Source organism: Perissodus microlepis, chromosome 19, assembly GCF_051167445.1.
Source record: "Perissodus microlepis isolate ML-2025 ecotype Zambia chromosome 19, ASM5116744v1, whole genome shotgun sequence".
Lineage (NCBI taxonomy): Eukaryota > Metazoa > Chordata > Actinopteri > Cichliformes > Cichlidae > Perissodus > Perissodus microlepis.
The window spans coordinates 15,119,669-15,144,717 of record NC_140479.1 but is presented as its reverse complement, the minus strand read 5'-3'; the positions used below and the strand labels follow the sequence as shown (position 1 = coordinate 15,144,717).

The 25,049-nt window shown below is 40.4% G+C and overlaps 1 protein-coding gene across 1 annotated transcript; it reads right to left on the bottom strand.

Moving 5' to 3' along the window:
* Positions 1-6,718: 6,718 nt before the first annotated feature.
* Positions 6,719-24,095, bottom strand: dcaf5 (ddb1 and cul4 associated factor 5). Its single transcript, XM_084914593.1, has 9 exons — positions 23,615-24,095; positions 22,455-22,598; positions 19,778-19,814; positions 19,510-19,649; positions 18,879-19,008; positions 15,478-15,691; positions 11,759-11,825; positions 10,898-11,025; positions 6,719-8,754 (listed from the first exon to the last, which is right to left on the bottom strand). Exons 1-9 carry the CDS (start codon positions 23,820-23,822, stop codon positions 7,420-7,422), a joined length of 2,403 nt encoding a protein of 800 aa, XP_084770719.1. The 5' UTR covers positions 23,823-24,095; the 3' UTR covers positions 6,719-7,419.
* Positions 24,096-25,049: the final 954 nt, after the last annotated feature.

Sequence of the window (25,049 nt, the reverse complement as noted above, 5' to 3'; positions counted from 1 at the left end):
CACATAAAGAACGCCAGTGTTGTTCCTCCTGCTGTTCTGCTTCTCCCTGGTTAATATCTTTTCCAAGGCCAAGTTTAATAACCACATATTTTAAGTGCTCTCTTAATGTGCTGTGTGTCCCTTTTCTGTCCCTCGTGCCTAAGAGGAAACGCTCTCTACTCAGCAGTTCGAGGTCATGATAACCAAGTTTTTGTTCCAGTGGGCGGTGGGAGTCCGAGAGTTTTTATATCTGAAGAAGTCTCTCAGATAAGACGTGAACCATGAACTAAAAAAAGGAACTCTGGTTGCTTTCAATTAAAGGACCAGCACACACAATGCAGCCAAAATGATGGAAAAGTATATTTTGACCCTGAAGGGAAGTTGAGATTACTTATGACAAGCTTCTCAGTCTCTTTCCAGTTTTATGATGTCCTCCTCTTGTAACATGAACAAGCTTTCCAAACTTTGAGAATGATAATGAAATCAGCTAACGTGTGAAAAAAAATCCTACCTGGAAAAAAAAAAAGAGCATTTAAGAGGACATTTGTTATTAATGGATGCTGCTGCTATCAAATTAAATTCATGGAAAAAAGAAAGTAGACATTCTTTAAATTCTATGATTTCACATTTCTCAACGTAATAAAACAAATCATCTTGTCCTTAGCAGGTTTTATAATAGATAAATACAGCCTCGCTGTGTCAATCAAATAAACTTCCTCAGAGAGTGTGAGCTCCTCTATAACACAGATGTTTTGGGAGTTTTCTAGTCTGGAGCATCCAGATATGTGTTGTTCTCAAGGTCTTTCCAAACAACTTGAAGTCCACCATTCCACAGTGAAAAAGAATATAAACAAGTGGAAAACATTCAAGACGGTTACCAGTCTTCACAGGAGTGGATGTCCCAATTTCACCCCAAGGTCAGACTATGCAACACTGCAAAAAAACAAACAAACAAACAAAAAAAAATCCAATCCAAGAGCTACATCTCAGACTCCCCAGGCCTAAGTCAGCATGTTAAATGCTAAACTCCACAAAAGCACAATTAGAAAAAGACTGAACAAGTATGGCTTGTTTGGACAGGATTACCAAGAGAAAGTGTCATCTGTCTAAAAAGAACATGGCACTGCTTAGATTTGCAAAGCTGCAAGGGATGAAACCACAATACCTCTGCAACAAAATTTTAGACAGATGTGACTGATTTCTGTCCATAATGCATCACCATGTTTAGTGAAAACCAAAAACATAGCATATTAGCACAAACAGCTCAAAGCAACTGTCAGCACAGCAGTGGTGGTGTGACAATTTGGGCTTTTTTGCAGTCACATGACCCGGGCACCTTGAAGTCATCGACTTGACCGTGAACTCCACTATAGAGGAGAGAGTTCTATTTTTAGAGTCAAATGTCTGGCAGCTATAGCTTGGCTTAAATTGGGTCATGCAACACGACAATGATCTCAAGTACAGCACTAAAGAAAAAAAAATGAAGGTGCTGCAATGGCCAGTCAAAGTCCAGACCTCAACATGATTAAAATGCTGTGGTGGGACCTTAAAAATGCTGTGTACAAACAGATGCCTGCGAACCTCAATGAACTGAATCACATTGAAAAGAAGCCAAAATTCCTCGAGAGTGATGTGAGAGACTGACAAAGTCTGCTGAAGGTGGTTTTACCAGCTGTGGCATTATGGGGTGTACTTTTCACACTCTGTTGCAGTATTTTGACTTAATTTTTCTTTGATAAATAATAACATCCAATATGCCGTATAGTGTTGTCCATCTGAAGTTGGATTTAAATCATTTTAGAATCTGGTAAGGACGAGACGATTTTTATTATGACCTGAAATATAAAAACCTTAGACTTGAAAGAGGGAGTATTTTATTTTATTCTCCAAAAATCAGGACACTTTAAGTTGTTGAGCCATTTCAAACTAGTGAACTGACCAACACTGTGATCTCTACAGCTATACTGCTAATAAGGTTTCTATTTTTATGCTTTAAAATACAGCCAAAACTAATAGAAGTCCACCCCAGAGAGCAGCAACAGGAGCTCTAATTGGCCGTCTGACAAAAGAGGCTCGTCCTCTCAGTGCTGCAAATGGTGGCTTATTAAACGCATCAGTTAACCCATTCTAATTAACCGCTGAAATATGTATAATTACTCTGGTGGCACACTCCACGCCGCACAGTTTGGGTGGGCAGACAAGGGGAATTTCTGTGCGGTCCAACTGCTTGACGTCAACATTCAGCAGAATCCCAGAATATCTTCTGAAGAGTTAGTGGTGCAAAGACGCTCGGGCCTGCTTTCTGAGGCACACGGGTCATGTGAAGAGCTGGTGCATTTGGCTCAGTCTGGTCTCTGGCAAGTTCCCAAGGTATTCCAGTCATGTCGGGAGGGGAATTCTTAAATAGCTGTCCTTGCTGTTAAAGCTGAGCCATGTATGGGATACTGCAGCACAACCATGATAATCCTATTGAGTTGTACATGTGTTTGGGTTTGTGGTCAAACATCAGGAGCCAAAACACCATCTGGGATCAAAAGAAACATACTGCAGGAACAGGATAGAGAACAGCACGACTCGGTCCAAAACAAAAGGTTGGTGCTTTTAGCGTACAGATTTGCAGCAGCTTGCAGGAGCTGATTTTAACTGAGAGCTCAGGATCAAAAAAACGAGATTGGACAAAGCTCCTAAAAACATGGTTTAAAATCTGTACCTCTTAAACAAAGCAGGACCAGTGTCCTTGGATAATTATTCCTGCAATAGGCCAAGTTTTTAGGCAACTTATCTGAATAAATCTAAAAAGGCTTAGCAGCTCAATTAGATTGATGTTATGAATTAGAAAGTTGCCACCTTGAACAGTGGCTAATGCAGTTTGCAGATTTAAACCAGGGGAAAAAGTGTTTATTTCCTGTAATGTCAGAACTACAGAAATCTTATATTTCAAGCATTCAAGAGCCTGATTATGCCACTGAGACTGAATTTAGTTGGTTTTAATTGGACTGAGTTTCCAATAAATATATATGGAGATATTGCTAAATCCTTACTTGATGATGAGAAAGACAAAATATGCAAGATGCAATGAATATTTCTTTTTCAGTCACCTTTCTAAATCAACATGTGTTAATAAACCTCTCTGCATTGAATCACACTTGTTATTAATCTCTGTCTCTATTCCACAGCATGTCTTTTATCCTGTCTTCCTTCTCTCACCCCAACTGGTCGCAACAGATGGCCCCGCCCCTCCCTGAGCTGGGAGGTTTCTTCCTGTTAAAAGGGAGTTTTTCCTTCCCACTGTTACCAAAGTTCTTGCTCATAGGGTGGTCATATGATTTCTGTATTTTTTCTTTGTATGTATTACTGTAGGGTATACCTTACAATATAAAGCGCCTTGAGGCAACTGTTGCTGTGATTTGGCGCAATATAAATAAAATTGAATTGAAAATATAGAAATCCCTCATCAGAAACAACCAAAACTGTCAGAAAAAGATGTTTTGTGTAAGAGCATAACACTCCACAAGGAGGCTAATGGGAAAATTAGATTTTCAAGACTTTTATGTAACTTAAACTGACACGGTGTCTCCTCCCAGGCCAGTACAATACATGTGATTAAACCCATTCCTGCTCCAGTGGAAGTCCTCAAAGGCTTTGGCTCGAGTGGCCCTCTATGAGGGAAGGAAAGGGAACAGAGAGCCAGTTAACCTTCCCTGAACAAATACAGATAAAGAGTTCACAAACAAGTGCAGTTCTCCTCCTAATGTGACCACCCAAGGACACTTAAGTTTTCTGTGACGTGTGTGACCTTTTTCGGGTTTCTTAACTGTCCACATAATTTAGATTAACATCAATGTGTGAAACAGTACAATTAGCTCATAAAAGAGGCGAAGCCCCCGTGTGTGCCTGTAGTCTGTAATTAATCATTAAGCCACATGCACCCAGCAGGAGCACGCCTAGCAAAACAGACACAGCTCCAAAGCATATAATATTGCAACTTGAATACTTGTTCGAGGAGAAGCATGGGTTAAACGAGGGTGTCTACTTCCTGCAGATAAGTGACAGCCAGTAGTAAGAAGAAAAGGAAATTATTTTGACAAGAAAGCTGTGCAGGCTGCTCGATAAGCCTGCCCTCAGATTACCACTTCACCACCAGCCCGAGACTGCCATGCCTTGTGTTGTGCTTTCTTTTGTAATCTTTCTCGACAGCTGCCGGTGAGCCCTCTGTTAGTCTGCTTTCGCCTGGCAGAAGAGTCTCATCGTTCAAACGGAGACAGGATGCCAGTTTCCTCAGAAAATAATGACGTTGCATGCTTTGTGGACAATCGCTACACTGTTAGAAGAGCTGAGTGGTAGTCAGAGGGGGCGTGGTGTGGCTATCTGCTGAAAATATTTGGGCATAGCTAAAATAGACTCTCCTTTTTGTCTATTTCTGGCAAAAAAAAGCTCTAAAATCTACCTTAAAGTTCCTGCTCAGCACCAAACACCTGACTAACACAGCTGGGAGCTGCCTTTAGACACAGTGAACCAACCAAGTCCATTTTTGGAGATGGTAGAGACCAAAAACAGAGCTACAGGAGTGCGACGAGACCATTTATATGAATGATAATGTTGTTCTGCAATGCTGGATATACAGAACTTTCTCATATCGGGTTAAAAATGTCATGCTTTACCTCCTGGGCTGCTGATTGATGTCTACATTACAGTTTAAAGAACACAAATAGAAATACAAATTTATTGTATGTGAAAAAATCTTGGTGTTTGAAAAAAGGACAGTTTCTGTGTATAAAGAATGTGATTGTGGGGACACTGTGTTTAGGGAAAGATTCATTAAGTGGAGCTTAATACAAACAAGAAAATCTCAGGATCTGATTCCATCTCTTGTCTACCTCATTTTGGTGGCATGTTGCTTGGCACTATAGCGTACAAGCCAGATGGGTGACAGCTGTGGCAGAAACCAGGACCTGTATCGGAAAGACAATCTAATTGTTTCTAAATGTGAATCCTCACGGTAGCCTGAAAGGCAGAAAACCGCATTACTCATCTTCTTCCGAGCATAAAAACATATTGTGGTAATTATCTAAGTCCATACAAAACTTCCAAAGCCATAATGAGTATCCCACATGGCTGTTTTAAACTTTCTAATGCTGGTTTCCCGGCTGGTATCTAAACAGCACGAGGCTTAATGAGCCTACTGCTGTGAAACGATTTCAAAACTATTTCAAAAGACGATACAGGAACAAAAACAAATTGCCTATTAATTGCAGTACAGCTTTTTCAAAGTATCTTGATCATGTCCATGACTGAGCTGGCATTTTAGGTCTTGTAAATAATAAAAAAGGTCTAATTACTCAAATTATATATACCTGATATGGCTGTTTATATATAGCCAGATCCCTAAAAATCTGCATTTCTAATGTTTTTTTGGCGGGGTGGGGATTATGCTCCAATGGAAGGTATTGATGTAAAACTTACCGTTTATGAAACACTACTGCCTTTAATGACTACTTTTATTACTTTTCCCCAAATCTTTCTGTTAGCACAGAGTTTGTCAAAATGTTGACCAGCTGGGAAAGCAACCTTTTAAATATACTCAAAGGTAGACATGGCCAAAGTACAATAAATTGTCAATGATCAGTCATACAATAAAGTGTAAAGGTAAGCAACAAACAAGCTATTCTGAAGCTTTTGATTGGTCAATGTGTTGTACGCTCTCTAATATCGCTTATATTAAAATTGATAACATTTTTAAGTCAAGGTGGATGAAAAGCCATTAAAACATTCAGAATACCGGAACGTATCCATGCGCCAAGTGAGTAACAGATCATGTGACGTGAAATAAGAAACATGGAGCTTGTGGTGACTTTGTTGTTAGCTGTGTTAAATGCAGCTTTAATGCAGTTGTTTTAGGGGTGGTTTTGGCTGAGGTGGTTGAGTGGGTTGTCCACTAATTGCAGTATTTAAGTCGGACTTGCTGCAAATCTATTTGGAAGACAAATCAGAATTCTGAGAATAGTTATTTGCGATAAAGTTGGACTTCTGTGGAAAAAAAAAAATCGTAAATAAAGTCAGAATTCTAAGAAAAAAGTCAAGTCTGTGAAACAAAGTCATATAATGAACTGTCTTCTGTGACTAAATTAGACTTCCACAGGAAAATATATACATATTTAGAATTTGGCTAATAAATTCAGACTTGTGTGGAACAGAGTCAGACTTTCATGTGGGAAAAATTCTGGCTTTTTTTTGTAGTTCTGTGAATTAAGAAGAAAAAAAAAGACTTTCTTCTGGCATTTTTCCTCTAAATTCTGGAAATTCGTGGACTGAAAATATAGTTTGTTTGTTTTTTATCCTTGATCCCAATCTAGTTCCCTAACAGTGAAATCCAAGACTTTGGTCCTGTCCCATTCCAGTGTTTTTCAGAAATTAATCACTTGTATTAACATGTAAATCTGCAGTATTAGCAGACTGATCATAATTGACTGAACTCACTCTCCTAAATAAATGCAGCTTTTTGGTTAAGTCAATAAAAGATTCTACTCGGACTGATACGGTTTGCTCAGGGTCACGTTTCTTTAACGGGAGAGTTGAGGCTGCGTTGCCATGGCAACTCCGTAAGCTCACAGCAGTAGAGTAGCCGATATCTACAATAAAATGACTCGTTTTCCATTACCTCAGACAGACGTGTGTCAGAAAGAGTAAATGTTTCACCCATCGGCGAGTCAGCCTTAGGAAGACGCTGTTGCTTTGTCACTAGAGAACAAATTATTCTTTAATTGCAAGAAAACAAAAGCGAGCTGGCTTGTAATGGTACCCATGGGCTGGATAATGAGACCAAGAACAGCTGGTTGAGACAATGAAAGCATCATTTCAATACACAGCTTATACAAACGGTGCTCCTCAGGATTTCTATGGAGGCAGTCAATTCTTCAGGCCCCCCTGAAGCAGTCTGAGCCGAGAATCACTTAAAAATGAGAATAAGCCTAACCAGATTTACACTCAGTGTGAAATCACAGAAATTAAAATTCCGCCAAGCTTTTTTCCTACAAAAGACTGTTTTGTTGTTATGGTTGGAAGAGCTCCAAATCCAGGGTGGAGTTTTGTGCAACAACCAGAGCTTGAGAAAGAAACACTGATGATGCATGAAAATAAATGCGTCTCACTTAAACACGTCTCACTGTTATCAACAATATTAAGCTTATGTTATACATCTCTTAATGTCATCTGTGGTTCGACCTGAAGAATGACGACAACGTCTGACTGATTTGTTCTCAAACAAAAAACGAATCACTGTCATTTTTTTTTAGCTTCCTAGCGCCTTCGGCTCGTAAGCAGTTAGTGTGTGTCACATGACAAAAAAAACAGAGGAGAAAAGCTGAGTTGTAAAAACGCATAGAAAACCCACTTCCCAAATGAAGTCTCTTAACAGTTTCTTTCCAGGGCGAGAAAGTATCACTATGTTTTTAGCTTCTTTTCTGAGGGCGAGGAGGCTGACTCTGCTTCGTCTGATCCCACGTGAGTCCGCTTTAGAGCACTCAGTGCGGGGACTTTTTCTCTCTGTGGCCACTTGTCTTCAGGTGGAACGCCAGTCTCTTCCTCTGGATCTGAGGCAACATGTGGGCCCTCAGTCGTGTACTCTCCCATTGGTGCCACAGTCCGGTGCTGCCCGTTCACTCCGGGGGTGCATCGGCTCTGGGAGGTGCTGTCTACGGCCGGTGAGCTGCCACACGCTTCTCCGCTATCAGAGCTGTCTAAAACTGGCTCTGTAGCAGCCCTCCCTTCAGTCCTGCATCCATCCAGTGACTGAGGAGATGCAGCTGGATGTCTTTCCAGCTCAGTCCTGTCACTCCCTTCCTCATTCTCTTGGCTCTCAGGAGACATTACTGGGCTCAGACACACAAAGTCTGAAGGGCTCAGACATTTTTCCTCCTCTGTGGCGCCGCCGGTTCGGGGCTTGATTTCGAGGGCGTTTTGTTCCTCGCCTGACGAGGAGGAAGACAGGTCATCGATGGAGATTGATGGGTAACTGCAAGAGTCGATGGCGGAAAAGAGAGCTTGTACGGACTCGGGGCGATCCCCAGCTCTGGAGACAACATGCATGCGTCTGCGCCTCATGACGTTACGCCGCCTCACGGCGCTACGGCGCTCCTCCTCGTCGCTGCTGGAACTGGAAGTGGATGTGGAGGAGCTAGAGGCTCCAGCGGGAAGCGAAGGAGAGGAGGTGGGACTGGAAATTGTGGAGTTGTCCCTGGGGCTTGGGGATCGAGGCCGGGGCATTGGGTCGAGCCAAAATTCGCTTGAGTCTGAGTCCTCATTCACCAGGAAGCCAGATTGATGGCGCTGATGTCTGCTTCGTCTCCTGGGTCGTTCCTCCCCCTCGTCTCCGGCTTGCTCTTCTGCTCCTGAAGCATCAGGTCCAGCCAGGGAGGAGGAGGAGGAGTTATCAGAGTTGCTGTGGTGACCCGCAGCAGAGGCAGCAGTAGGAGCGGTTGGTGTGGTTCGTGTGGAGCGGCGTCCCCGGGCGTGGAGCTGCATGATGGCTTCCTCACTTAGGTCAGTGTCAGAGTCTGAGCTCCAGCCCTCAATCTCCCGACGCACCAATGAGTCGAAGAAAGCCATCATGCGGGGGTCCTCCTGGATAGACTGGCTGACATAATCGTGGGACAGACCACTACCACTGTTGAGAACCAGGGTGATGTACTCCTCGTGAGTGTAGAGGCTGCGGGATTTGTCCTCCACACGACCCTCCAGATCTCCCAGACTGTCAGGCTGCTGGTAGGGACTCCACACCTAAGATGGGCAGAAACATAAAAGGGTAAAGGTAGGTGAGTGGAGGGTGAAGTAGAAGGAAGGAAAAGGGAAAGATGCAGTTAAAAAACACACAAAAACATGAGATGACAGAGAGAAAGTGAGGAGTAGGAAGAGTGAGCCAGGATCAGGTTATAACACCTGTACCTGTATCGACTTCCACTCAGAGCAGTGACGTACAAGTTTGTGTAACCAAAATAACAAAAAAAGAGAAGCTGGCTTTTGTCACCATCAATGACAGAATTTCTTAAACCGAAGAAGCCATTTTTAATTTTTATATAATATATAAATATATACACAAATACAAAAAGTTTAGAGCTCAGCTAGGCTATGTTGTATGCTTGCAGTCTGCTTATTATCATGCACAGGTATAACTGTACTGTGCAAAAGTCTTGAGCCACTCCTCATTTCTTTATATTTTGCTTCCAAGCAGCCAAACGTTCCTGAATCATTCAAAGTGGTGCTGAGCAACAGTTTTCCAGGATATTGGAAGGCCTTACAAGGTTATGCCTGCTTTTTCACTGCAGCTCCGATACCCAACTATTTTGAGAGGATTTTTTTTGTTTGTTTGTTTTTGTCAAGCTACTTAACACTGACCTCTGAATCATTCATGCAGAAATATTGCACCTAGCTCAAGAGATGACTCAGTATTGGGTCTGCACATAACAGACAACTTAGCGAGATGTCTGTTTTAAATTGAAAGAATTGTATGTGCATTTGTATTGTTTGGGGTTACAGTGGTGTTGGGAGGTAGTGTCAAAAATAATGTAAAACATTTTACATCCAAAGAAGAGCGCTGAATGTCTTTCAAGAAGCCTGGAGAACTATTCCCGAAGATTCTTAAATTACAAGAAAGCTGCCAAAGAGAGTTCACACTGTGCTGAAGAATAAAAGGTTGTCATACCAAATATTCACCGTTTCACTTTCTAATTTGCCTGATGTTTGTTTCCATGAATGTTTGCACATGTTTAAATAAGATGATGCAACCACTTTCAAAGCAAATTATAAAGAAATAAGGCGTAGCTCAAGATTATTGCAGAGTACTGCATGTTTACAAGCTCATCTCCTCTACTTTCAGGATTTTTTGAGAAACACACATCCAAGGATGTGGACCACTTACACACAAGCAAAGAGGATAAAACAACCGCTTCTATGGGGAGAAGCAAACTGATGATGCAAAGCTGTGTTATTAACTTTAAGACATGAAGCAAACTTCACTGCTTGCCTGGTTTACTGAGAACATGAGCAGCATATTTTCTCATAAGATAATACAGAAACGCAGCTCTAATTCTAATATTATAAAATCATGCTGTACCAAATGATTCACTATCTGCAGACAACCAGATTCGATGTGTTACACAGATGAAAACAAATGGCTTCAGCAGACTGAGAGAACTTAATGAGAAGCCTCAGTTTTTTTTATTTTAACTACAATATTTAACTGATACTGCAGCTCAAGTGAAGAGTTTAGCAATAATACGTGTTTATTTCAACGCTTACACAACCTTTAGCTGCCTTAAACTGCAAAGATTTTAGAAAGCCTTGTTGTATCTCATAATATAGTCTAGCTCTGGTTTCAGAAATACTGTATGTGTAGAATCTCTTACATCTTTCAGGACCCACTTTATGAACACTGCCTAACATCATCTGCTTCAGTTGACAATAGTGATCGGGGAAATCCATCCGTTTTCAATCCCCACTGCACAAGCGGGACGTTAGAGCTCAGTCAGTTACTCAGTGGTGTCATTGGAGACCAATGTCTCACTTAAGGGCACGTTTGCTGTCCAAGCAACAGATGATGCTGAGACTCGGATGTTGGGACAGTCCACTAACAGGATCATTTCTCTAACCGCTCGTCACCCTGATGCTGCAGAAAATGGAAAGAGACACATCTGTGCACCAACATGAAGCCCGAAAGAAGAGCTGACGCCAAAAACTTCCTCAAACGACCATTTGAGGTGGACTCAAAGAGCGAGTCAATCCCAAGAGATTCCCTGTTAAACTGCCTGTTTTATATTATATTTACAGCCTGGTCAGAATGTTTTAGTGTCTGCAGCAAACATTTCTTATATGCAGTTACTAAAGTCAGAAAAACAAATCACAGTATAAAGGTTCCTTTACTTACCTTGATGACTTTCTCCACACCGGAGGAGCAGATCATGTATGTGTGAGGGTTGAAGCGGACCTGGTTGACTATGGAGCGGTGACCCTTCAGGACCATGAAAGCTCCGTTAACAACACGACCAGGGCCTCCTTAAAAGAAAAGCTTTGTTAACATGTTACCGTAACAAAAACACATCCGTTCAGAGCACAGAAATGGAAGACTACAACAGGGACTCGTTAAAGAAGAAAAACATTCGGTTATACAGCAATTCAGCCTGATTCTTGATCTCCTGAGACAGAAAATGCAGACTGTGAAATATAGCAGTTATAATATACCATTAGCCTGACAAACAAAAAGGCTCTGTGTGCATATTTCGAGTGTGAGTAACTCCTTGAAAAGTCATAAATATGGCAGGTGGTGTTACAGAGCTACAAATACCACATTCTTGGATTGCTGCATTTCTGGGGATTTTCCTCCTGGAGTAATTATATCTGAGGCATTTTCACTGTAAGAATATATCGAGCAGTAATTTCTAAATTGTTTTTAGTTCGTGTGAGCAGGTGGAAACATTCAACGTTAATTTGACATTGCATTGAAGCTTAGCTACAGGTTATTCTGTAGTTACTCGTGCCTGGAAAGTCTATTATAACCAAATGAGCTGAGGGTAAACCACAGTCTGCCCTGATGATGTCTCCAAGTGCAAAACGTTGTCAGGCTTAATGTGCTGACTAGACAGAAGACAATCTCACACTGGGATATAGATTATCAAATCATTTCACTTCTTTTGTTGCACCAAAATGTCAAAAATGCAATAAATCCTGCTCAACATAACAGCGCAAAGACATAAATATGCCATCGGTGCAGTTAGATCCAATAACTCACCTGCTTCTGGATCCTTTGGGATTTTCCACATGTAGAGGTTGAAGTCGTCTGACCCAGACAAGATGTACTGAAGGAGAAAGGGGAAAACAAAAGGATGTTTAGATTGCAATCTGCCCCAGTTTGTATGACTTAAACTTTCCATTTCACCTATAAACAGGAAATTGCTCACATGCGTATGTATGCTGGGAGTAATGAACCATGGGGAATTTGGGTGGTTGGGCAATACGTAGCACAAAAACAACCGATCTTATCGCGACACCGTGTCTCATAATGTGCGATCAAATGCCGCCTTCACACGACACGGCAGTCTGACCCCAACAGAGCTCCTGCTGCCCGTCTTGACTGTTGTTGGATTTTGGGAACAGATGGTTCCACTTGAACCTGTCGCTTAAGGTAGGCTTTGACATAGTCGGGGTGGGGGTGCTCTATGTTCTTATACGTATGACTTAAAACAGCATGAAGAAGGAAAGACTAGAAAGAAGAATTACTTTATGGTTAAAACCCATTTACAGCTAGCATATCCACTGCATTACATGTCCTGGTGATGTTAACCAGACTTTAGAGTTTTAGAAAAAAGAAAGGGACTTGTGTAGAGTGAGCTCTTTCTAATGTTCAAAAAACCTGTTTCAGAGGATTTCAGCTATGTGACAAGTCACATTATCCTGCTGGAAAAAGCCTTCATAGAGGAATGGCTGTGATCCACAACAATACTCAGGTAGGATGTGGCATTTAATCATCCTCACAACCAGCCTAAACCGATGATTCAAGGCAGGAGGGAAAGGTGTTTTCATGTTGTTTATGCCAAATTCTGACCCTAACCTGTGAACAACGCAGCAGAAATTGAGCCTCAGACCAGGCAACATTGCTCCAATCTTCTCTTGTCCAATTGTGTTGAGTCAGTATGACTTAAATCCTCAGTTTCCTGTGCTGAGCTGAGAGGAGTGAAAACCAGTGTGGTCTTCTGCTGATGCAAGCCGTCTGCTTCAAGGTTTTATGGGATGTTGATTCAGAGATGCTCTTCTGCATACCTTGGTTGTAATTACTGGTTATTTGAGTTACTGTTGCCTTCAGCAGTTTGGCCATTCTCCTCTGACCTAAGGCATCAACAATGCGCTTTCATCCAGAGAACAGACGCTCAGTGGATATTTCCTCTTTTTCAGACCGTTCTCTATAAATCCTGAAAATGGGTGTGTGGGAAAATCCCAGTACATCAGCAGTTTCTGAAGTATTCACACCAGTCTGGCACCAACAACTGCACCAAGTTCAGAGTTACTTAAATAACCTTTCTTCCCCATTTTGATGCTCAGTTTAAACTTCAGCAGGTCATCTTGACCATGGTTACAAGCCTAAATGCATTAACTTACAGACATTAGATTTGGCTCATTTTTGCATGAACAAACAGCTTATAAAGCAGCCAGTGAATGCATATTTTGCGTATGCAGATGTTACCCTATTTAGGTAACCAGCAGCAGCGTTCAAAGAATCAAAAAAAACAAAATCTACATCTTTCAATCTTTCTTTTTAGCAGATTTTTATTTAACGGGAATGTCTTTCAAGCCCCATTTTACAAGTGGAGGCAAATTCTTCTCTGATAAAATAATTCACATTTGCTTTAAGGCATCGTCATCTGCTCCTTACAATCTGTCAAACTGTGGAATATTTTTGTGGTGTTTCATCAGCAAATTACTTTAAATGAATGTCTTCAATTTCCTTCTGTAAACATTCTGCCGGTCTGCGCCGGTGCATTTTTCTTCACAGGGTTTTACTGTCCACTGTTTTTACACAGTTCTTTTCCAACATTATATGCATGCTTTTAGAAAACCCATGTCCTGTGTCTTCATCAAAGAGAAATCCTACATAAAATGATCAACAGGGATGAAAAGTAATCATGCCTGAGGCTGAGACTGTGAGATTAGTTTAGCTGCTGGGCATGGACACATTTTTAGCTCAACACCTGTGTGCTTTGCCTCCCGTTCCCAGAGGACACATCAGGAAAGGAATGTTGTGCCCAAAACTAACTCCCCTCTTTCCTTTCTATCAGCTTCATGCAGCAAGTCACCACTCAGCTCTTCTGCTCTCACACCATTCTGAGAAAATCCTCTACTACAAGCAGAGCCTGCATGAAAAAAAGAGCTACTCGGTTACAGCTGCTACATTTGGTCAAACCTCCATCACATCCTGTCAGTCGCTTGGTTTCTTATAACACTTCTTCTCATTATCCTCCAACATCCATTGTGTAATTAGTACACCTAGTACAAGAAGCTGAGAGTATTCTACTTGGCTTAGGAAATTCTCAAACTGCACTCACACAGCATCTCAAAATACTCAGAGGCTCAGTAAACTCAGTTTTAAAATATCAATGTAATTATGATGCAGTGCTTTTCCTGGAAAAAAAAAAAAGATAAACTGATTATGGCAAAAAATAGCTACACAGATGGCTCACTGTGTATATAATAACCTTTTGCAAGATGCCTTCTGCTTTGTTTATGTCAAACAAAGCAGCAAGTAAGTTTTCATGAAAACCTGCTAAACATTAAACACAGGGAAATGATTTGTGATTAAACAGGCCCAGAACAGCTGCTGCACAAACAGGTTAGTACAGCTCAGGTCATGATTATGTGAATGTACACCTGACAATTTGAAAGTCGTTACATCCCTGATTACAAATTAAACATAGTTGGAACCTGCAAAATGCTACAAACTGACGAGCAGGTCGTTTAATACATGTTATTACTGCATATGTTATGGTTTTCCAATAAAGTGAAAGGTCGATTTTATCAGTAAATTTTGATAATAGTTCAATAAAAATGAATCATCTTAAAATATTATCTGGAACTCTGCAAATTCTAGATTAATGAGTCCACTAATGAACTCTGGAAAATATCAGAAAAAGGCAGAAAGACTGTTCAAAGTCTGTTTTTCTTCTTGCATTTTGACACAGAGCAGGAAACAGTTCCTGTCAGATGCATTCTCGCTGGTCAAAAATCAAACAATTTAGGCAACAGTGTTTTCTGAGTGGAGGGGGTTGAAGCAGGACACAAGAAATACACTTACAAGCTGTGATTTCATTGGACAACTACCTGCACTGATCTCACATCTGTGCAAATCATAATTTACAGTCTTTGTATTAAGGAGCTAGCAGGTCAAAAAGACTGTTAGATATCGGACTTGGCTGGGTTGGAAATTTGCCTCCTCACATGTGCCTTCATCAATTAATGTCTAGAAAAGTTCACGACTGCTGTGTAGGTGTTAAAGAAATTCCATTCCATCAGCAGCTGAGGAAATTCAAACCTTATTGTGCTGTCCTGACCCGATTCTGCACTCTTTGAACTACCTTCAGATCTTTTTTAAGCCTTTCTGAGCCTAACTGACACCAAAGGCAAATGTTAACGTAATAAACATGACTAGAGGCTGATGTCATGTCTGAAGAGGACCAACAGGAGGATCAGTGACTGAGGCCAGGGGCTTCTGGTGCTCCTCCAACACTCAAAAGTCCCAGTTTCACAGAAGGAACTAATATATTCTTCTATTTTTATTGTGTCTCCAAATACCCTCCTTAAATTTCATTTGAGGTATCCACAAAGTCAGTTAAAACAATCACGGTTCTATGTTTCGTACGTGCTTATTGTTTTAGGAGCTAAATCCCACTCGAGAAAATCAGCTGTCCTGTGTATCATTTAAAACACGGGTCGGTAAACACATATGATCTGTTTACCGACCTGATCCTTGTCCCCGGCGAAGCAGCAGCTCTTCATGGTGCAGGAGTTGAAGTAGCCCTGGTTATCGAACTGGAAGCTGGGAAGCCGGGAGTGCAGCTCGTAGAGGACCGGCGGCAGGCGGCGCCGCAGAGCCAGCAGCTGGGTGCCGGTGCTGTTGAAGCGAACACTCATGGCGCTCTGCAGGGACATACTGCCTCCATAACGGAGCAGCGAGCTGAGAGGGCGAGAGGAGAGAAATGATAATACCCGTCTCATTGTTCACAGTACTACAATCACAGAAGACAGCAAGAATATGTAGGCAACAGCTTTTTTAAACAACCAGATGAGGATAAAACAAAGTGATTTTCACTACATAAGTAATCCCAAAATAAATATCTTGTAGTTCCAATAATGAGAGCCAAAATATTTAAGTATTTATTTAAGAGAAACAACAGTGCTGATGAGTCATTATTCAGACAGATGAATAGCACGCCTTTTTCTTGTTTACTAAAACAGCATTACACAATTTCTAAGTACTGATCTTCATACTTTTCCACATACTTTGGCACCTTTGAAAGAACTCCCCAGGAGAAAACAGCGAGAGAAAGATACAATTCTGTGCAAGACTTGAGTAAATTCTTTATACTTTGCTAAGAAAATGGGAAATGGGTGCAGTGACTTAGTCAAACATTTGCAAATATAAATGAAAACACAGTATATAAATCAAAAACTGCATTTGTACAATTCTAATGAGCTTGAAGGTCCATATTTGGGATAAACACCTTTATTCAACACACCCAGAACTCTCATAGTCAAGCTTTCTTGTAATTCTTTATAGCCTTTGGGAAGAGCTCTCAAAGCTCGTCTGTGGATGTTTGGATGCCTTTAGATGATCCAAAACTTCAATAATGTTGAGGTTCAGTCTCTGGAAAGGCCACTGACTGATAATGTTCCACTGTGTGTTTTTGTATAAAAGAAAAAGTTAAACTTGGATCCATCACTCCATAAGAACTGTTGCCACTGATTTTCAATCCAGTTCTTGTGCAATTTAGCAGATCTTAGCCTTTTGTCCTCATTTCCCTTCATTAAGAACGGCTTCTTGCCAGCCATCCTTTCACTCACTCCATGTCTACTGGGGCTTTAAGCAAAAAGATCAATCAACTGAAGGGTCAGATACATGTCTCAGGTCTGGAGTCGTTCCTGAAAAGTTTCCTTTTTGTTAAGGACATAATGTCCAGATGTTATTCATCTGCTGTGTTTTTTTTCTTAAGGGCTGCCACTTCTTTTGTCCTCCAACTGTCTCATGCTGTTTTTTTTTTAGGACATACTGGACACAATGAAGACAAATTGAAAGTTTTCAGCTAGTAGCTCTTTGGAAATCACCTAGTTGGTGCAAAAATACTTTTTTATGTCTCTCAAACTTTGCTATCTTTGGCAAATGGGAGCAACTGCTGTGTTTTTATGACAGGCTGCTAGTTAAAGATACAATTGAAAATTGGCTCATTGCTAAGTTGTCTGTGTACACAAAAACGATTCATCCCTGGAGTTAGGTGCTTTTTTAGATGGGTGAAAACATTATTCTGAAAATGGTCACATACAATGACTGGACTGAAAATGAGTGAAAAAGCAGCCAAAAAGAAAAACTTTGAAAAACTTCAGAAAGTCTGGAGATCTACAGCTAAAAACCACTTAAGAAATTATAACAAAGTCTAGCTGCAAAATATAAAGAATGAGGGTGGCTCAGGACTTTTGCACATTACTGTACATCATAATCTCGATGAAAATGACATCATTAGAAAGCATGTCCGCCCTTTAGCCAAGGGGAGACTGTTAAATTACTCTGGCTAAGTAAATTAAATATTTCATGAAACACCTTTCAGCTGGAAGCTATTTTTAAACTTGATAGTGAACTGAGGACATTTCTAAGGAGCGTCTCTAAACATCCCCCTCACTGCAGAGAAGCAGAGCCAACACCGGTGGGGGAGAAATGACTCAGTGTTTACTTTTACTGGCCATCATTTCTGCGCTAAAATCCCAAGTATGTCTAAACTCACACTCAGCGCCATTCAGTTCAGTGTTTTCACAGACACATTTTTATTGGTGCAAACATTTGTTTTTGTTTTGCAGTGGGAGGAGAGTCCTACGGTGGCCCTGAGAGGCCAAACAAACTGCAACGTGAAAACAAACAAACAAAAAAACACCAGCAAATAGAAAAATGCTGTAAAAGCACAAGTTTATGGATAATTAATGCCAGTTAATCCACAAACAGAAAGTGCTGAAAAATGCAGACAGGTTGTGAATGCTAGCATTACTCGCTATATAAAACTCCTGTTCCTTTCAAATCTTTGTTATCCTCAGAGTGATTCTTTTCTGACCCGTTTAAATATCTGGTGTCTGGCGAGCAATGAGCCCTGTGCTGTAGCTACATCCTAAGGTTTTAAAAACTGAGCTTTAAAACGTGCTGCAAATGAACAGCAGTAATAAAAACCCAGTGAGACCGACAGTGATCACTGACTTCACTTTTCGGTGCTTGTTCATATTAAACAGAATAAGATACAAAGCATTAAAACAAGTTAAAACAACAACATCCTTAATGACCACAGTGTAGTTTGGACCCATACCTAAAAATAAATGTCACTATTTCTTTTTCTTCAGTTATATGAATATGCCTGGATATGGATTAATAGTATAGCTGTTTGTTGCATGTTATTGCTGTAGATCTTAATATGCTTTATATATTTTGAGGTAAGTTTATCTATAGTGTTACACCATATATTGTAAGGATGTTATGTGTTTGTATTAACTGCCTTCTAAGCCCCATTTAGCAAAAATTAACTTCTTTGAGCCTCTGATATCCATTCTATATGAATTAAGACACTTATGTTTACTGGTAGCTTTTCACTTCCAGATCTGATTCATCAAGTCATTGTGTTTCCACAAACGCTTCAGTTTTTGTCGCTTATTTTTTTTTATAACCTTTTGTTTTACATTTTTGCAGCATTTTTTTTTTTTTATTTGCTGGTGTTTTCTTAAGTTTGAGTCCGTTTGGCCTCTCAGGGCCACCATACAGTTGTGCTATTGGAAGAGGAAAAGCAGGTGTTAGTTTAATGGTGATGTTACAGTGCCATCTGGTGGAGATTGTCAGGTAAATCTGTTACTTAATAATTTTCTGGCTTAGACTGCTTTATGTGAAACCACAAAGATTTTTTTTTTTTAAAGGTAGTTTCAGGTTTTTTCCATTTCAGTAAAAAAAGTTTTACTGCATGAAAGGCTCTTACTACAATGGATAAAATACAAGCAGATGCCATCTTATTTTTATGCTTCAACATCATAATAATTTCCACTGCTGAGTCAATTTATTCTTCGAGAAGAACAAATGTTAATCATCTCTTAAAGACAAAGAAAAGAGAAGCATGTCTGACCTGCGCGGCTTGCGGATGTCCCACAATCCAACACCCTCCTTGGAATTGGCCGTGGCGAGCAATCTGGGCTCCACGGGGTTAAACATTACACTGTGGAAGGCTGAGGGGTAGCTGGCCAAGCAGAAGGGCTCTACAGGGAGAGAAGATTTTCATATTCACAGCAGTTTTTAATAAAGGAATGTTACATTTCAAACAATCACACTCAATCATTCAAATAGCAGCACAGGGCTTTCTGCATACAGTGGAAATTGGATCCATCATGAGAGGAACGCAAAAACATTTTTTTGGACTACAGCAGGTGAAAAAAAAAAGCCTGCAGGCAGAAAAGGAAGCCCAATGTTGCTAAATGTATTATCAGGCCAACTTGGTCACAAGGAAGGCTTCTAAAATAGCAGGATGGAGACGTCATGCAAGATGATCCACTGCATTTGTAAAAATATCAACAAGTCTCACCAAGACCCATCACACACACTTACAATACACCGTGTGACTGGATATTAGCAGCTTTATCAATTACAACCATGACAGCAAACATAAGAGATCGGTGTCTGAAACGTCCAATGTGCGAAATGCATGGGATTTCGAACTGATCTATACAAACTTATTCATCATCTAATCCAACTGCTCTTACCTCCATGAGGCGGTTCGCGAGTGTCCCAAATAAGCACCCGTCCGTCATCGGATGAGCTGGCAAACACATTGTCATTGACCGGGCTGACGGACAAGCTGTACACAGCGTCGATATGCAGGAACACGTTCAGAGTTTCCCTCCTGCAGGAGCAGCAATCAGTCAAGCGTTAATCATTTTGTTAGCGCGGTTAAATCGCTGACCTTTTCATGATGGCTATGAGCTCATCAAAATATTTTGATACTACAGTAACAAGGGTCATTTTACCCACCTCTCCACATCGTGGAGAATCACCTGTTCATCATTTCCTGTTCAACAACAAACACATAAAGCAGGTTACAAGGTGAAGGAAAAGGATACATTTTAAACTTCAAGCTACAGCTGTGGTCAGAAGTTAACATACAGTAACATGCATGAATGTCGTACTAATTTTGAGCTTTAAGTCGTTTCTTTGAGCTGTTCTTTTTCCCAGGGTGGAATGATTGTACAGCATACATCATCCAGCAAGAAATGGATGATGTATGCTGTACACAAATTTGAAACTGATTTGAATTTTCTCCAGTCCACACAGGGTCAAAGTATACATACAGACTCAAATATGTACAAACACTGCTAAAAAATATTTGGTAAATGTTCGAGTTGCACCTCAACCACATGCTTTCTGAAGCCATGAAAAAGCTTTTGGTAGAATTCTGGCTGGATATTTAACCACTCTCCTTGGTAGAATTGGTAGAGTTCATTTTAACTGGTTGGATTCCTAGCACAGACACCTTGGAATGGTTATTCCAGAAGTTTAACGTTAGCATGTTTAATTTACTCCATAACCAGTTTTGATGCATGTTTAGGGATCATTATTTCTTTCTATATTGTGTATATTAGAAAGAAGATGGTTAAAAACATTTATATTTTGGGAAATGTAAGAGATTTATTAGATTATAAAACAATGCGCATTTTATATTTCTCATTGTTTTTTTCCATACTTTAGTTACTGTGTCGAAGTTTGGGGGAATACATATGAGAATACTATAAAACCTATAAAGCTATTACAGAAGAAAGTGATACGAATGATTCATAATGTTAAATATAGAGAACATACAAATAAATTATTTATAAAATCAAAATTATTAAAATTAGGAGATTTAGTGAAACTACGGACACTATTAATTATGTTTAAGGCTAAAAGTAATATTTTGCCTTCTAAGTTACAAAGAGTATTTCTAACGTGTTCGGGGGGAGAAAACAGCAGAAGGAAATTTTATTTTAAGCATCAGCTAGCTAGGACAACACAAAGATTAATGAGTCCAACGGTTAGGGGTATACAACTGTGGAACTCTCTTCATTATAATTTAAAGAGTTGTATAAATTTACATTGTTTTAAAAAGTGTTACATGTCTAAAACGATAACTCAATATGAAGAATGTGAATGAAATTGGAGTTAATTGAATAAGGATCCATTATTTTTTGTTTCATTTATTTTATTTACTTGTCTTTTCTCCTTGTTACTATGTGGAGTGGTATATTCTGATTGTAAATTTGTTGTTTGGTTTGAGTTAGGACTGGAAATAAGTGTTAATGTTAGTGTGTTCCTTGACTTTTGGTGCCCACTTGCAATATAAGTTGGATTGTAGATAGGGGGCAGGGTTTAATAAGAATATATTCTTCTGCCTGCTCCTTTTCACACATGGTTGCAGTGCTTTACTGACAGAAAGTGTAGTTGGTTTGTTTGAAAGAACTAACTGTGGAAACTGTTGACCAAGTGTGAAATAAATAAATGAATGAATGAATGAATGAATGAATGAATGAATTATCCTGTTGGAACAACCAATTGTGCACAGATTTCAACCAACTAGCTGTTGATCTGAAGTGAAGTTGAAGAATTTGGAGGTGGCCCTCCTTCATTATTCAATCCACTCTGGCAATTTACTACCAGTAGGAACAAAACTTCCTCAGAGAATAATGCTACCACCATCATGCTTTAGAGCTGGTGTACTTTACACAGGTTTCAAAGCCTCACTTTTAATTATCCAAAAATAACTAGCTATTATTCTGTAGAAGGCATTTGGCTTGTCCATGTGGGCAGCTGGAAAGTTCACTCAAGTGTGAAGAAGTCCATTTTGGAGTAGGGCCTTCTTTCTTAGTCGACACCCACCCATGACGATGTAAAGCTCAGTTTTTGAACTGATGATTAGAATCTTCAGTTGTTTAGAAATGACTGGAAGAGACCTTACCAATGTATAAATCTGCAGTTCTTCTTCTTAGATCATCACAGAGTTCCTTGGACTTTAACATTGTTCTGAGTATTGGTCAGTCCAGTGAGTGCTGTGAAATAATTCCCTTTTTATGCTGCAAAGACAAACTACTAGTTGTAATCAATCATGATCAGTGATTGTAGAACCTTCAGAACCACTTATTAAAAGATTTAAGTAAGTGTAAGATGTATGCTGTACAATCATTTCACTGAGGTAAAGAACAGTTCAAAGAAACCATTAAAAGCTCAAAATTACCATGAAGTTCATGCCCATAATGACTGGATGTAAACTTCTGACCACAACTGTAGTTTTCTTTTAAAGGGTGTGTTAGATACTATAGTTATTTTATTCTCAAATAATAGCTCAGTAAAGCCTGACAGAACTTTAGAGTCTCTGGACTCTTTTGCATAGCAGCCAGACTGAAAACAGCAAGGAGTACCCAAAACATTATAATTCAGCAACTCCTGCAGCTAATTTAATTTTTTCCCCCCCATCTATTATTTATACTCAACATCGTTCATGTGCAGTGAATCAAACTCAGCCTTTTCCACAGTGCACATCAAAGTCTCTATTAAACATTTTATCTGAATACTTTTTAAATTCTGTTTGCTGTACATGTCCCACAAACACTTCCAGCTCAAAGGTTAAAAAGAGTAGTTACGTCCAGCAAGGATCAGATAGTACTTGTCTTTTTCTTACCACCAGAGAAGACTTTTTTGTTGGTGCTGTCAAAGGCCAGACAGAAGATGTTAGAAAGGTGCTCCCCCTTCAGCTTCACAGGCTTGGAGCGGCCGTGGATGGCTTTCTCCATGTGCCACAGAAGCACCCGACGGTCATCTCCACCTGCAAGTAAAGATGGAGCATTACGACCAAACTTTTAAAAAAACAACGCTTTCTCACGGGTTGCAGATAAATGAGCTTTCAGGAAAGAAACTCTTCGTGAAATCAGTGCAACAAGTAACAGAATAGTGACAGAAATTTGAGCAAAAATACTAGATAAAATAAAAATATTTTCTATATGTTGTTTAGCAAACCAAACAAAGTGCTTAGACATACATGGTAGTGTTGTATGGATGTATTGAGACTTGCAACAGAAAGTGTTTGGGGTACTAAACTAAGTAGACAGGAACTACATATTTACCCTTAACACTAATCACATTTTGCCAGAGAAAACCTGAATGTGACGTTAACAACATGACTGGACCTTGCTTGTCCTGGAACCACTGTTTCCCAGTTACAATATTTTCCTTATCCAAATTCACAGGATTGCAATGAGATACATTTGTCTGCCAACTCCCTTCAAGTCTCTATATCACCGCCTGCATACCAGCAAGACTAAAACACTAGTGATTTGCATTTCATGCAAGAACCTTACATGCTAATTAACTCTAGCCAAGTTTGTATTGTATGCATCTTTTACTTTTTATTGTGGCAGATGAACAGATGCGTGTCATAAGGCGGACTCATGCTAACATGCTGGAATCCCACGGTGCAATGTAAACTGTAGACTCAAAATGGCAAGCCACAGGCTGTCACGCTAGGCCAGATGATTGTTTTTAATCCTCTCAGGACACTAACAGCTTCCATGAGGTCGCCATGATTTGACTCACGAGAGGGGAAAACGTCCACTTCAGAGTCCACATGGGTCGTCTTCTGCACTGACAGAAGATGGGACCGGTCCGAGGTAGCTGCTGCTGCTGCCCCCTCTGACTGTTTGACTCCCACTAGCCAGCAAGAAAAGCTAGGCTAACTTAGCATCGGCTACGGTTACAGCTGACTGCCTGGCTAGCTAGCGTTAGCATGCTAACAAATTAAAACAGTGCAAGCTAGAGGAAGAAGAGGGGGGTTTGACAACTTACCAGACACCAGCCATTCCCCGCCGTTGTTGGAGAACTCAATGGCGTTGACACAGCCGAAATGTCCGAGCATATCCTTCTTGTAGAGGCTGGTGCAGCCTGCCAGCCTGCGTCTCTGGAATTCCTCCTTCAGGAGCGGCTGCCCAGTCAGCTCTCTGCGGGACAGAAAGCCCAGTGAGGAGCGCATAGCGCAGCCCTTCAGCTCCTTCATTTTCACCGTGCACGAATACGGCCCGCTCTGCTTTTGTTTTCACTACTGCACCCGGGACATCTGCTCACACTGTGGGGAAGATGTGGCGCACTGTTGGGTCTACATTATGGTGGATACCCCGCTGCCTGCTGATGTCGACGTTATTTCGCACCTCCTCTGTCTTCTCGCCAGTCCCAGCAGCAGCTTCCTGCTCCGGTGGAGGAGGACCTCTCTCTCCCCCTGGCTGTCACTCGGCACCACCAGCCAGCACTCCAGTCCCTTTAATTCACACCATTCAGCTCACATTTTACCATTGACCTACCCTCTGTCAAGTTTGTACCATTTTAATATTTTAGTTTGCTATCCATGTGACGCACAAATGCCGCTAATTATTCTTATTATTCTTATTACAGGTTAATAGTTAATGCAAATGTTACACAAGAGAGTGGTAATTAATTAATTGAGAACTTTGTATTTACTTTTTAGTGCTTCTTATTCTGGTACTTACACTATAATTGTTTATCTATTCCCGTATAGGTATGAAGTATATTACTTTCTTCTTATTGCCAAATTGATCAGTATATTTATGTATCTATTTATTATGCAATACCTTGTTATAGATCAAAACTGTGTAGTTTTCTGTAGTTATATTCCAGATAGACAAGCAGCTGCCGGCCAACCAGCAAGACGCAGTGGTGCTTGACAAGGAGCAGAAGACGTAACAATCCCAGCATACAGAAAGGAGGAGTAAATAGAGGGTTATAAAGAGAAGTACAGGAAACGGAACAACTGACGTATGTGGAAGGTGAAGTCCAAAGTGATCTCAGTGGTAATAGGAGTGTTTGAAGCTGTAAATCCCAAGTTGGACAAATAGATCCAGCAGATTCCAGGTCTCTGTAAAGAACAGTACAGTCCTAGGGAAGGACTCCCAGGAGCTGAGCTTTAGAAACACATGCATATATCATTGGCATACCCCAGCTTTTCCTCCCTATTTTCCTTCCTTATGAATGGCTTCTTGACAGCCACCCTTCCACCCAGATCGTTTCTCATTTCCGATGAAGCTTCATGAACAGTAGATGGATCAACTAAAGGGTCAGATGTGCCAGGTCTTTCCTGGATTTGTTCCCAATTCTTATGCACACACTCCCTGTAGTTCTTTGTATTTGTATCACTTTGCACTTTTTCCACCATTGCTACTAACAGACTGGTGCAATAAAGATCACCAAATTTTTTCTTGCACTTTCATTC